This window comes from Amphichorda felina, assembly GCF_050947745.1.
Source record: "Amphichorda felina strain 45539 chromosome Unknown scaffold_5, whole genome shotgun sequence".
Lineage (NCBI taxonomy): Eukaryota > Fungi > Ascomycota > Sordariomycetes > Hypocreales > Bionectriaceae > Amphichorda > Amphichorda felina.
The window spans coordinates 2,590,169-2,603,605 of NW_028145045.1; the positions used below are offsets into that span (position 1 = coordinate 2,590,169).

At 53.6% G+C, this 13,437-nt stretch overlaps 3 protein-coding genes across 3 annotated transcripts; 1 reads left to right on the forward strand and 2 right to left on the reverse strand.

Moving 5' to 3' along the window:
* Positions 1-781: 781 nt before the first annotated feature.
* ACO1O0_005649 (uncharacterized protein) lies at positions 782-1,780 on the forward strand (the record flags this gene model as incomplete). The annotated part of the gene is made up of 1 exon (XM_083195061.1): positions 782-1,780. The coding sequence occupies one exon, from the start codon at positions 782-784 to the stop codon at positions 1,778-1,780; it is 999 nt and encodes a 332-aa protein (XP_083049974.1).
* Positions 1,781-7,842: 6,062 nt separating this feature from the next.
* Positions 7,843-9,854, reverse strand: RAD30 (uncharacterized protein; the record flags this gene model as incomplete). Its single annotated transcript, XM_083195062.1, has 2 exons — positions 7,843-9,586; positions 9,649-9,854. 2 exons carry the CDS (start codon positions 9,852-9,854, stop codon positions 7,843-7,845), a joined length of 1,950 nt encoding a protein of 649 aa, XP_083049975.1.
* A 666-nt stretch (positions 9,855-10,520) lies between these two features.
* pfa5 (palmitoyltransferase PFA5) lies at positions 10,521-11,859 on the reverse strand (the record flags this gene model as incomplete). Its single annotated transcript, XM_083195063.1, has 3 exons — positions 10,521-11,179; positions 11,236-11,673; positions 11,742-11,859. 3 exons carry the CDS (start codon positions 11,857-11,859, stop codon positions 10,521-10,523), a joined length of 1,215 nt encoding a protein of 404 aa, XP_083049976.1.
* Positions 11,860-13,437: the final 1,578 nt, after the last annotated feature.

Genomic DNA, 13,437 nt, shown 5'->3' on the forward strand with positions numbered 1-13,437 from the left:
CATTTTTTTTTGGGGTTGTCATGGTCTGTGGGATGAGTCGATGACGATTTCCCGCTGGCCCCGCCAGCCAGTATATCATCTAAGTTTGAGAACGCGGCGCCGAAGGCATAAGCAAGTCATATTGCCACAGCCTATCGTACAATCTTGGTGGCTGTTGGCTGCTTCTTTTTGAATAGCGCCACTCAGGATAAACCCACGTACCTGCCGGGTCACCCAGACCCTTCCTGCTACGCCGTGGTTCTCTAAACCAGTAGACTAAGCAGACGTTTATTCTCAAACCTACTAAGGAGGACAGTTCTTTCTAAACTTGTGGAAGCCTCAAAGACTACCGCAACTCGTGCCACCTCCTAACTCCGTGAATACGAACTCTTGGCACATCATGGCTTGTGGAGGTCGACATCAATCACTTGTTGTACAACTCTTTGATCGAGTATGGTCTCGTAATCTCTGTGGCACCTGTTAAGAAAAGAGGAGTGCTTTAAAGAGTAGGTAAAACTACTAGTATACTATGTACCTACTAAGTCACTCCCCCTTTCTAACGGTTCAAAAGTACCAACATGTGAACGCAGAGGGTGCTTCCCACGCCTTGACCGAAACTGTTAGAGAAAAGCATAAAAGGGGGCATGCTCCCGGGCTCAAGGAGAAGCCGCTCTAGCATAACCATTTCAGGTTTGGGCTTTTAACGTCCCATTATTTATTATTTCCACCAACTTGGATTGTGTATTTCCTCTGTCTGTTCTTATTGACTTGATACCCTTGAAAACACACAAACAGGATGAAGATGAGGGTGACCTCGGCAACTGCTGCGCCAAACCAGGCCAATGGGCCCCAAACTAGACCAGAGATTTACAACGACGATGACGTGGAGCTGGCCATACAGTTTTATAATCGCATGAAACTGAGGACTGGGCCCAATACGCCTCCACAGGACTCCAACCGGCCCCCCATAACTACTTGGAGCCAGCTTCAGCCATTGCCCTTCGATAAGCCCGATCCTCTGGACCCTGAGTCCGAGTCCAACCCCCCCGAGTCTAGTGTAGAGGGGCCCAAGAATCATAAGACCTCCTGCCACGACAATACCTACCACGACAGCACCCGCCAGGACAACAGCTACCACGACAACACCCACGACAACACCTACCATGACAGCACTCACCACGACACCCACCACGACACCCACCACGACAACCAAGCTGAATCCGGCGACAGGTTCGCATGGCGAAACGAACCCGAATACAGAAGTGACTGCTACTTAGTCGAGCCCCTTAAAGAACCCGGCTGCATAGGCTGCACATTAGCCTTGCCTGTCTACTTCCAGCCCCCCACGACCCCAGCTCCCCCCCGCTACGCACTCCACGTCACCTCCTTCATGAACCCCTACAGCCCGGATCCGAACCGCCTCTCCCAACGGCTGTACATCCACACCTACCCCTGCTCCCATCCCTTCGACGGCATCTACATCTACCACTCGGCCGACGACATGAGGTTCCACTCCCACCCGGGCTACGAGCCCCACCTCATGACCTTCGGCGTCGGGCACATGCGCGTGGGCGACCTCTACGGCACGCCGCACCATCTCCTCCACTTCCGAGACGAGTGCAGCTCCATGTACCGGCCGCCGGCGCCCTTCCCCGACTGGAGTCGCCCGGAGTTCAACGAGGCCGACTGGATCCGAGAAGCGCTCCTCATGGGCAGCCGGCTGGGGTTAATTGATCTCGACGCGGAATACGAAGCCTCAGGGGAGGATCCTGGGGGTGTCTCAACAAGGAATTCTTCATGACCAAGGTAGCAGCATGCTGTGCGCTTGGCTTGCTGGGGGGCGGTGGTTGACGGAGAGGGTGCCCACGTGACTACGGGCTGGTTGTAAAAAGGAGGACTCGACCATATAGCTGTAAATCAAGACCTTGGATATCAAGAAAGTCGTATTTCCCTACTGCTTGCTGCTATCTGCTAGTGGACCTCTTCACCTTGAGATGCAACTACCATCTGGGCGCACCTCCTCACTCTCTGCATCTTCCACCCCGACTTTTGACATCGCTTCGGGGGTTGTTTTGGTGGTAATGTTGCGAGAAATTGAGATATGGAGATGATTAGATCGTATTGTCAATGTAGTAGAGCCAGCCAGGGTCGATAAAATGAAATTCACGACTGTAGCGGAATTGCAATCTGAACTTAGATATAAACCGGAACACCGAAGTTATGTCGCGTTGTAGCGTACCGCAAGAGGCGGTCACATTAATGGGAACATGCGAGTCAAAGCTATGATTGATGCCAAAGCCCAATGATATTGCCCCAAGTTCATTCTAACCAAATCTCTTCTAGTCTCATCAAATCATCACATAAAACATCGCCCCTTCCTTCAAGCCCAAGACCCCTCAATGTACCATCCCATCCACCTAACACACTCAAGTCCAAAAAGTCCTCAACAATCTGGGGTATGCATGCCGTTGATCCTAGGAATCCAAGACACCTGGAAGAGAGGCGTTAAATCCTGGCAAGTTGGAAATCACGTAGCAGTTCGCATGTCCGTGGGGTAGGAATTTCCGAGCAGTCTAGCCGGGAGGTTGGCATTGATCCAGGCTCCAGGGTGGTGAGCATCCAAAAAAAAAAACTGCTCCTCCTTGTCGTCAAAGTAGTAAAAGTCTAGCAAAGAAAGAATCTATTGCTCAAGGTGCCCAATGTGCCAAACTGAAGTTGATATCCTGCGGTAAAGGTGAATCCTGGGGCCATAGATCGAGGCTTGTTATATCTTGCTCTGGTTGGGATGCAAGTATGATAAAAGTTGCTAGTAATACCCGAGTTGGGTGTTCCTTGAACGTGTCATTCATAGAGAAATTGAAATCCTTATCTCCATAGGAAGTTGGCAGTGAATAGGGCAAGTTGTCAATGTCCGAGAGTCGACTGTCTGAATCCTTGGCTCGTACTATATGTCCTGGAATCCTCCACAGGGGTCGGCCGGATAGTGCAGAAAAATCAGGGTCATACCAGATTTCAAGAATGCACTTACGACTGTTGCACCTCCTGGATCCAAAACACCTGGATTAAAACGCCGGATCAAAGTTGGTCGTTTAGCAGTCCACATGTAAGATGGTACAGGCACCAAAATATAAGGTCTCCGAGTCCAGTTGGTTGTTTCCAGGTAATGATCCAAAGGTTTAGGAAGCCACTTGATCCGGTAAATTTCCAGGGATTAATTGGTTGGGTCCAACCCCGATGCGAGCTGTCCGGATGTCGCTGTGTAGTTAAGCTGTAGTCAAGTCATGTCCATGGAAGAAACGCCCGGGTAGGGAAAGAGATGAGCGAGAAACAGGTCCTTTGATGTGGGTTCGCTAGTATACAACAAACTCAAGGAGGACTCACCTCGCTGCCCGGACACTTGGCCTTACCATTCTATTATCGAAGCGGCAAGCGCTAGTGACCATCGGAACCCGGCTTGAAAAAACACCGTGGATGGGAATCAAGATCCGGATCCGGAAAAAGAAAACACAGAAAACCATCAGTGGCCGTGTGTCCGGGCAACAAGGGTCGCTTCATAAGAAAGAGGAATTCAAAATAAGGGCGCTTGCATCAACATTGCCCGTCTTTTCCCTCTCAGCGCCGGCCACCGAATCCAGAAATATGCAGCATAATCATCATCCCAATGGCCGTGGAGATAGTCGTTAAATTGAAATTGGTCGGGAAAAAAAATCAAGCATCCGGGTGTGGTGAAGAAATGTGCAACGCACCGTGATCCCCTGGCGGCTTCTTGGGCAACAAGAGCCTTGAAGGTGTCCCCATGATTCGGTGAATACCAAGTGGCCAGTGAAGAAGCAGGGATCGGCTCGTTGCCTCCAAGATCCCTGGACTGTAATATAGGTTTCCAGTATGGTGGTAATTTATAAAACTCCACAACAGAGGCAGCGTCCGGTTCCGATGGCTTCATCCGGGAACAAAAACTCAAAACGCCGGTCCAGGTACGTCGAACTCCAATTGGTAAAAAATTAAGAGAGAACCGAATATGCAAAAATCAACGCACGGTCAGGTAGTGTGGACCCTTGTTGGTTGGACAACCGGGAAGACTTAGTCCTTCCATGTGATTACCGTCTCGGCGGTGGGCGGGAATGGCGATCGGTGGGTGTGTGCCTGTCGTCATCCTGGTCACTACGGCGTTTGGTTGCACCACTGGATGGTGTCGGAACTGACGGAGGGGGAACTGAGGTGCGAGAATTGGGGGTTTCTCCATACTGTTGTCCTTGGGCCGGATACCCTTGCGGCTGCTGTGAGCCCTGGCCTGCTGGGGAAACTACACGATTAGACACCGGTTGGAGAAGGCAGTAACATGGGGATGCGAAGATGAAGAGGAGACGACAGCATTGCGTGATACATACCTCGACCGTAACCATCCTGAGGATGCATGTTCTGGTACGATTGGCCGCCCGCTGGCGAAGACATTTGACCTGGATATGGGTAAGTGGCAGCGGGGTATCCCGGCTGAGGAGGACCAGAAGAAGCATAAATGGGCTGCTGGGGCGGCGCAGACTGTGGCATCCGGTTGCTATTGTAGGCATCATTCGGGGGGTAATCCCTGGGTATGCTCATGTTTGCTCCGGTGAGGACGTAGGGAGATTGGTTGTCCTGGTTCTGGGCAAACCCACGGTCCATTCCTTGGGCTCCTTGGGGAAATCCTCCAGGATATCCGGGATTCTGCTGGAGAGGCTGCGACGGGGGTTGCTGTTGATAGCCATAACCGCCTCCATTGCCAGGGTGTTGCTGTTGAGGCGGCTGTTGTTGCCTGTCAAAGCCGGCGGCAGCGCCAATAAATCCTCCGGAGCCAGATCCAGGGTATCGAGGATAGCCATCGCTCTCTGACGGCCCGTAATGTTGGCGTGACTGATGCGTCTCGGACATACGGTATTGCCCTATGGGTGAGTTAGACGAAAGTCGGGCAGAAGCACCGGAGGCATCTCTCGAGATAAAGCTACCTCCAGAGGTATTACTGCGCGCTGTTTGCGCGCGCCTCTCTTTATCCCAGCGCAGGGAATCGGCTTTTAGGTCATCAATCATGGCCTTAATGTACGTTTAGTCGAAGTCCTTCTCCGGCGATGTTGGGGGGCAAGGGGGCAGGCTCACGGTGGTCAGGTTTCTGTAAGCCGTGATGTAGTAGCCGTGAACGACCTGTCCACGTTGAGGGTCCTGTTTCCATGAACGATAGTTAGCAGCTTGACTTGGGATACATGGCAGGAGCAGACAGGGTGATGCCGGTCGCACACCACCACCGGTGCCTTCATGCCGCTCGACGCACCTCATAGTGACCAGGCCGGACCAACGCATCGTTGCCCAAGTAGCGGCAGATATCGGCCGAAATAACTTCCCGATCGATGCCATCGCGAGGGACGAAGTACTCGTTGTGTCGGGCGGTAGCAAAGGGGACGGAGCCGCCCTGGTTGAGGGGTTGTCTTGACATAATAGATGAGTTGGTCGCGACAGGGAGCGACAGCGACAAGACGGGGACGGCGGGCGTGTAGGGCAAAGAGGGAGAAAACGGGGGAAGAAGAAGAGGGAGAAGGTGACGAAAATAGAGGACAGGAGAGGCGGCAAATGGCCCTGGCGAGGATGTAGGAGGAGAGAGGTGGTGGGAGAAAGGGAGTGGCGGTGGTGGGATAGGTGCCCAGCCAAGGTGACGACCCAATGGTGGGGGGGAAGGGGGGTTCAGGTTTTTCTTGTCCAGGGCAGACTGTCCTACCTTATCCACCCAGAACTGCACCTCACACCCAGACTGCAGGCTGCAGATGGCCAGGCCACAGAGCTGACGAGAGGGTGCTGCAGCTGACCCTGGAGAGCGCCAGCAGGTGGAGGACCGTGGACCGACCACCACTCACCACTCACACTCACCCAACGCAGGCAGCAGAGCAGAGGGAGGAGTCAGGAGTCGCCTGGCGATGATTGGTGGGCCCGAATGCACACTCGGATCCAATCCCAGCACACTTCTTCGACTTGCGACGCGATCCACTGGCCAGACTGCCCGATGGAGACCTCCTCGATCGCAGGCGGGCGCCTTCGCCGATTCGCCTTGTCGTTGTGGCGATGGTGGTGTTGTTGCTCCCGTTTGCTCACGTGCTGGAGGCCCAAAAACACACCTTGGATAATGACTACACCGGGCTATCAGGTTTTCGGTGAACTTGGAGATATGTCCGGACCAAGGTAGTCCTAATGACGGCAATGGGAGAGTACTTGTCGGGGCCGACTCTCGCAGACGCCTCACCCAGCGATGGATGCAGCCACTCTGCAGCGTGTTGACCTCTCCGTTGGCCACACAGTGCCCAATGGTTTCTCGCCGCTAAAGACGGAGACACAAAGATCCCAAAACACCTCGGTGGCCTGTGCGATAAAGGCTGGCAGTGTCAGCCGCCAGATCAAAGCCAAAGATGGTTGTGAGATGGCGAGGTTGGGCTCTGTCTGAGCTCCGGTTGTGCGACAACCAGGCTATTTCCCGAAGCCCGGGAGATCGTGCTTTGACACTAGTAATGGGATCATAAGACTGCAATGACGACATTTGACGGGACCTCCTCCCAGAATTTGGCGGTAAGGAAGTACGATCAACCCGGGGTATACCAGAGACACGGGATGGGAGTTGAAGCTAGGAGGGGCTCTAATTATACCCGTTATACCTAGACGGGGAAGGGTTCGCTGTAGGTGCTCTGTACGGCGCAGATGAGACGAGCCAACGCGAACACGAACACTGCGGAATTGGGAAGCATCAGCGACTTTAGCATCGCGATGCGATTAATCACTGGCGAGTTGCACTTTCGACATTTTTGTCGCCGGGTGTTTCTGTGCATATCCCGTATGCAAGGCGAACCTTGCCTCGACACGTACCCATCCATAGGTACGAGAATGAAATACGGACGGATATTAGTGTATGTGCGTTGCTAAACGGGGCCACGGCCCTCCATTCTCATCTGGTCCGATACGCAACTGAGATGTGAGGTCCCAAACATGCCTAGGATGATACCCTTGCACCGATGCCGGCATCATCTGACCGCCAGGCAAGATTGTGCAGAGCCTGGTGATGTCTCTCGAGCAAAATGTACGTTCCAAGAGGTTGGCAGGAATCCCAGGGTGTTCATGTGCGGCGGTTCCGATGTGTTGGGTATCAACGCCTTCCACCGTAATGGCAGCCCAACGCCCCGACCCCTCTCCCGTCTCCATTCGCCAAGTTGCGGCGATGCCCAATGCAATCCTGGCCAATCACTGCCCGGTTTGTGTCGTAGTGGCAACATACCACGGGTCCTTCGTGCGCATGGAACTTTGATTGTCGTCTCAACGCCTTGTCAGTATTGAACCGTGAAGTTCTGACTGGCGAGACGGCGCCATCCGCTAGTCCTCCATGTCTCGCCAGTCGCTTAAGTGGAACGATCCGTATTAGGCTTTGGGAACCAAGTAACCCATCTTGTCTCTCGGTTTCATGGACGAGCAGGCGTTCCGCACATGGTGAGCGGTCTCGTGCCTCGAATGACCTGCCAAGCTATACCTGGCGTAGGGCAGCCCAGCCCTGGGTGCATTCTCTGCTTTTACCTTCTTAGGTTATCCGTCAATCGTCACCTTGCAGCAGTTTGTGAAACCCGTGACGGTAATTTGAAATCGTGATCAAACCAAGACCTTCTGATTCAGAAAGCCTTTCGCAGAGTCCCAAGCCCAGCTCAAGCTTCGCACGAGGGTAACCATGCTTGTTGATGTCGAACCCATGCGCCTCCCAAACCACTTTGTAAGGCGTTCTAAGCGTTCGATGGAGCCTTGAGATGTGGGAGCATATGTTCAGACCATTCATAGGATAGCTCTGTGCTCATCCCATCCCGGAGCTCGTCACCCGAACTTGAGCCTGCTCTGTCCCTGCTCAATCTTCCCGGCTCGGTTCCGTTTCGATGCTGCAGTCGCCCCTTTTGGATTAAGGCTACGCGAGGCAGGCCTCCGTTCGGCGAATGTGCTGTTGACACGTTCTTGATCCTGAAGGTCTTTGGCCATATGCCAGTCGTCGTGACTCTGCAGGTCCTCTGGGTTGGTAAAGCCGATCTTACACCGTGAACACGAAAACAGACTGTCGAATCGTTCGATGGCACCGTCCTCTTGGATGGCTTGCCCGGGCCCACCATCTACAGAGGCCGTGTCGACCTGCACTGCGAAATGCTTGTGGTGGCGGTTGGCGACAAACAAACTCGTATCTTCGGCTGGAATGTTGCCCGCGGATGGCTGCTTGGGAAAGAAACGTTGGATCCCACCATTATCGACACGGCGTTTCTTAACAACCCGTTCAGATTCGGTGGAACCCAAACGAGCTTCCGGTGTGGCGGATCGGAGTGCATCTGCTTCGTCACCCTTGACAAGAAAAGCACCAATCCCCATGTTCCCTTTGACACCGTCTTCAAATCCTCCAACGCTTAGGCTCAGATTTGCACACGGCCAAACGCTGCCGTGGGCTACGATCTGGCGAAGAAGGTCTTTGGCTAGATCGAACAAGACATCCTCACCGATATTCTTGCCTTGTGGTATGGGAGCTTGCCGAGAATGTGTCTGGCTGGCGTGGCGGTGATGCAATGTAATGGTGCGCGGCCGCCGCTTGTTTCCCAACACACCCTCCTCAACTAAGCGAGCATGGATATCGGCGGTGAAGATTCTAAGCCACCTCACGGCTTGCTCTGTGGTGTGGATGGAGGGGCGGAAGGATTTGGCCGACAGCATAGACTTGATCTGTGTGCGCGAGTTGACCTCGCTTGTGTCGGTGCCTCTAATGGTGTTGTATACCCAGAGCCCCGTTTCATCTCCGAGCTTCTGCTTCATCTGCTCTAGAGACACGCTGAGCAAGTCCTTCACGACATCTGCGCTGAAACTCGAAACAACTTGCTCGCCGAGCTTTCCACCCAGATTGCGCATCTTGGTGATTTTGAACTCGCGTAGAAACACGGCCACAGCCCGATTGCGGACGACGGTCTGGCGGTTGGGCTTCTTGAAAGCAGAGCCCAACTTGCTGGTGAGCTTATTATTCGCTACGCCAGCCGAGCAGGTGTATCCCAGCTCCCGACGTACATGGGCACGGATCTCGCGTACCACCTCAGATCCAATGAGAATGGCTATGTCGTCCCAGTCTGGATCAACAGACTCTTCCTCCTCATCGAGATCCACGAGTGCATCGGCCTGCCAGTCGAGAGCTGAGACTGGAGGCAGCGGAAGCGCCTCTGTCGGATCGTCATAAGGCGGTGGGTTGGCGAGTTCGGGAAAGCGCTCCACAAGTATAGAGTGAACTTGAGCCGATAGATCAAGGAACACCTCATCGATACTTGCCTTCTCCACCTTCTGCAGGTTGGATGGAAGCACGTCTTTGATGAGAGCCAGAATCTTACGAGATTCTAGTCTATAAGGATCCAGAGATACCTTGTCTTTGGCGATATTGGCCGCGGCGTCGTCACGGTAGGCCCACTTGTCGTCTCCCTCTCGCCAGGTAGCGACGTGCTGGGCAATGAGATCTGGGCAGAGCTTCTTGGCCTCGGTAACGTCACAGTGGCGGCTGATACCCGCCTCACGGGCGGGATAGTTGATGGCGATAAGACCTTGCCTTGACATCGTCAGCGAGACGCTAAACGCGTGGTTGATGGGTGGATGAGAGACGTGGCATACCATTGCTGGACGGCCAGAGGCTTGTCCTCGGGAACGCCAAGTCTGACCATTTCACATTGAGCATAGAACGCGTCCAGATCAATGTGGGCAATCACTCGCAGTGGGTTTGATGTCTGATACGAGGCCATCTGCGAGAGTTGCCGATACGTAAATCGGGAGCGCCGGCCAGCGGTGATGTGAATGGGGGAGGAGGCTCCGCCCGGCATTGGTGACGACGGCATCGTGCAATGTGATCACGGCTGCATCGTGAGCAGCGAAGCTCCACGACAAGGGAATCAATCGCAGACTAGAAGTTTGAGCGGTCAAGGTGGGAGGGAGTTGAAGCAGAGGCGAGGTTGAAAGTTGGGGGAGAGAGTTGCACGCCAGGCCAGAGACAGATGGCGCCTGCCCCACCAGGATCCCATCCCACCTGCATTTACGAATACTCGCCCTTCGGCTGGAAGTCATCAATCAGCCAATGCGTCACAGCCGCAACGCGGGAAGTCACAACTCACAGCTCGCAACTCACAGCATTGGACCATCAGGCAACAGCGATATGAGCCTTCCTAAAGGTACTAAGTACTTACCTACCCTTTTTTTTTCTTTTCTTTTCTGTAGCCAGGCCGAAGGGTTAATTAGTTGCGACAGTCTCATCCAAGTTTTCCAGGATCACTTGCTTCCAAGCACTGATCAACCTGCATGAAGTGTTGCCGCGAGTCCTTAGTGGCCCGTAGCCAGAAGGATGTTAAAAAGCAGGCCGGGAAAGAACGTAATATGAAGATAATAACGCCACGCTTATAGGACTAATTCTATTTCTCTGCTGCTCTATTATGCTTGTTTATGTACTTGCCGTTGCCATATGTACCAGGAGTCCGCAACTGGCGAGCAAGACTCTACGACCCCATACGTGTCGTCTCCTGCATCTCAATACCGGTCATTACCGGCAAGCCCTCCTCAAATTCTGGGGTCTTGAAGCGCTTCCTCAGATCCTGTATTACCGGGCCAAATTCGTACTCGCTCTCCGCGCTCTCGTGGTTGCAGCACGGAGAGTGTCTGATGGGCAGCAGCCATTCCAACACGCTGTTCCCCATGACGGACTTGAAGTTACGCCAAGCCCCCAGGTCCCAGGGGTTCTCCCCCGGCCGCGTGCGCAGGATGGCAAAAGTGCGCCGCGCCCGCGCGTCCCTCGGCGCGAGCGGCTGGCCGTCCGCGCCTTGTGTGAGGCCAGCGGGTCGGAGAAGCGGGTATGTGATAGTCCAGTACTCTGTTGTCGACGGGCTATCGAGCGGGACGCGGACTGCCAGGTGGTATTGACGGGACTTGTTAAGAACGTCAACACTGGTGATGTTGTCAAAGATTAATTTTCCCGACGACAGGGTCATACCCAATGTGAAGATCACAAAAAAGCCGGCCAGGGCCAGCAAGACAACAATGCGGGCGTCTAGGGCTCGGTGGTCGCGCAGCTGCTTCCAAAGACAGTATCCCCCGGTTCCTATGCATACTGCCAGGAATAATGTGCAGTAGAATGTGAACTGGACAAAGAAGTTCATAGCTGGTATCGCGTCAGCGCAAGCCGTTGTCTCACAGCGATCCCGGGGAGCAACGTACACGTCTCGGAAACCATGCCACCAACCCAGGGGCACAAATGATCCATCTTCCGGACACAGCGTCTAAGGTCACTAGAGTGGTGCGCGCGATCAGGCTTCCAGTGCCAGCACAGACTACACCAGCGTGGGCGGCCGTCCTGCTCGCACACGAATACCTCCTTGGTATAGAATTCCTCGAGACCCGGGCTGTCGGGGTCCTGATCACTCGGTAGCCATTCGGGCTGCGATTCAATACGCTCCCTTTCGCGTTTCGGAAGGGTCTTGCGTTGGTCGTCGACGGCTTTGCGACGGTCATTGAAGGGAACCAAGCCGGGGTTGCGATTCGCCGTAATGAAGGTGCGGAGGTACGCCGCGAGCGTTAGAAAGAAAAAGACAAAGTAAAGGATGATAAGGGCAATGGCTGTGCCATGCTGTCGCTCCTGTCGGTAGAGGTAGTCGACTGCACGAGCAAGGTGTCAGCACTGGGCAGGAGATTGGATGGTAGTACGGGGTACCAGGCAAACATACCGCAGAGACGTGCGATCACGACATACTTGGCATACCCGAAAGCGCCAAAGATAAAGAATGGGATTATGCGGATCGTCCACTGCGTTGCAGCGTGATTGTCAGGACCCTGGCACGGCATCGCAGCATTGTGGCCGCCGGGTTGAAGGGAGCGTCGTTGGTGCTCAGTGGTACCAAGCTTTGCGACGCGTGTTGTCCTTCGTCGCCGAGGCTCGCTCCTGCCGTACGGTGTTGGCAGACTGTATTTACACTGTAGCAACCCACCCGACTAATATGGCCCAATACTGTGCCTAGGTACTGTCGATAGACCACCTGCCGGTAATTGGTGAAAGTCACGGCCGGTAGACATGCAGGGTCAATCATATAAAGCCGAGTACTGTAATAGTAAACACATTGTTACTGGTATGCAGCGCTCAGCTCCTTTCTAGTCATGTCGTGCAGTCGAATGCGTTGCCCCTGCGGGCTGCAATCTCGTTGCCAAGAAACTAGTTTTGGGTAACGGAGATGACAACGGCGTCTTGCAGTGCTCTAATTTTCTGGATTCCATTGTTTTGTCTGTTTGATCAATACCACTAGGAGTATGTGGGGAACTAGCTAAGACTTGACAGATGGTGCTAGGGATACATCCGGATAACTTTCGTTCTCTCTGAACGAGAGTTGGGATTTGCAGAACGTCGGCCAACGGAAATAGGCATCTAGATTATGACATAGATCACCGGGGCATGGTTTTGGAGATATTTCAATATTATATGGGCTGTGATAGAGCGAACAAGGAGTTCACATGCCATAGGTATACCGAGTGTCTCCTTGCACCCCCATCATTAATGGCCCAACATATATTCGTACAAGTTTTCACTATACTAGCCAAAAGCCCCCCATTTGAAAGCCTAGGCTACAGGACACTTGTCAGTCTTCTTATTACCAATATCGAATGAGCAGAGTGACGCCATGCGTGGTCTGCCTCTTGCTTGGATCACGTCCATTCCCTCGAGGTAATAGCAACCTCAGTACCACAGGGAGGCAACGGCTTGGGTGTATGCATTAGCAAAACCGGATCTCTGACAGATATTTAAGGTTTATTTCGTAGTTGTATGTGCCAGCGCAGATCTAGGCGGCGATGTATCCCTTGGGAGGGCTAATGAGCGAGACGCTCGTCTATGGTGGATGATTAAGGAGGGTTCCAGCGACAATCCGGTAGAATATCTACCTCAAATGAGCAACGAAATCCAAATGTATTCAAAATGAAAGATATTTAGTATCCTTGTTTGAACAGTTACTTGCCGATAGGGAGCCCCAAGTTCTTAACCACTTCCCCATAGGGAAAGGCCGAAAGGGCACCCACTATCACACTCCGTATGTAACTTGATGTAAATAACCGGAAATGCTATGCTCACGCCCCGTGGTGGACGACTCTCTTATGGGTAGGGTATAGGATGACTGGCGATGGTGGCCCGTGGGTCGTGGCGTCGCAAACGCCCAAGGTTGCCGGGCTCTCGGGCCGGAGCCTCACCGGGGGGATAGGAGTCGGGGGCCGGGGTCGGAACTCGGGAGGTGGAGACTCACAGCCGTCCCATAGGTACGGAGTATTGTGGGGAGAATAGAGCGTGGACGCCCGGCGATTCCAGCGAGGATAGAATAGTATGTATTGGAATTTGGTACGGGCATAGGTTTGATATTATACTTTCGCAGAGAAGTAAAC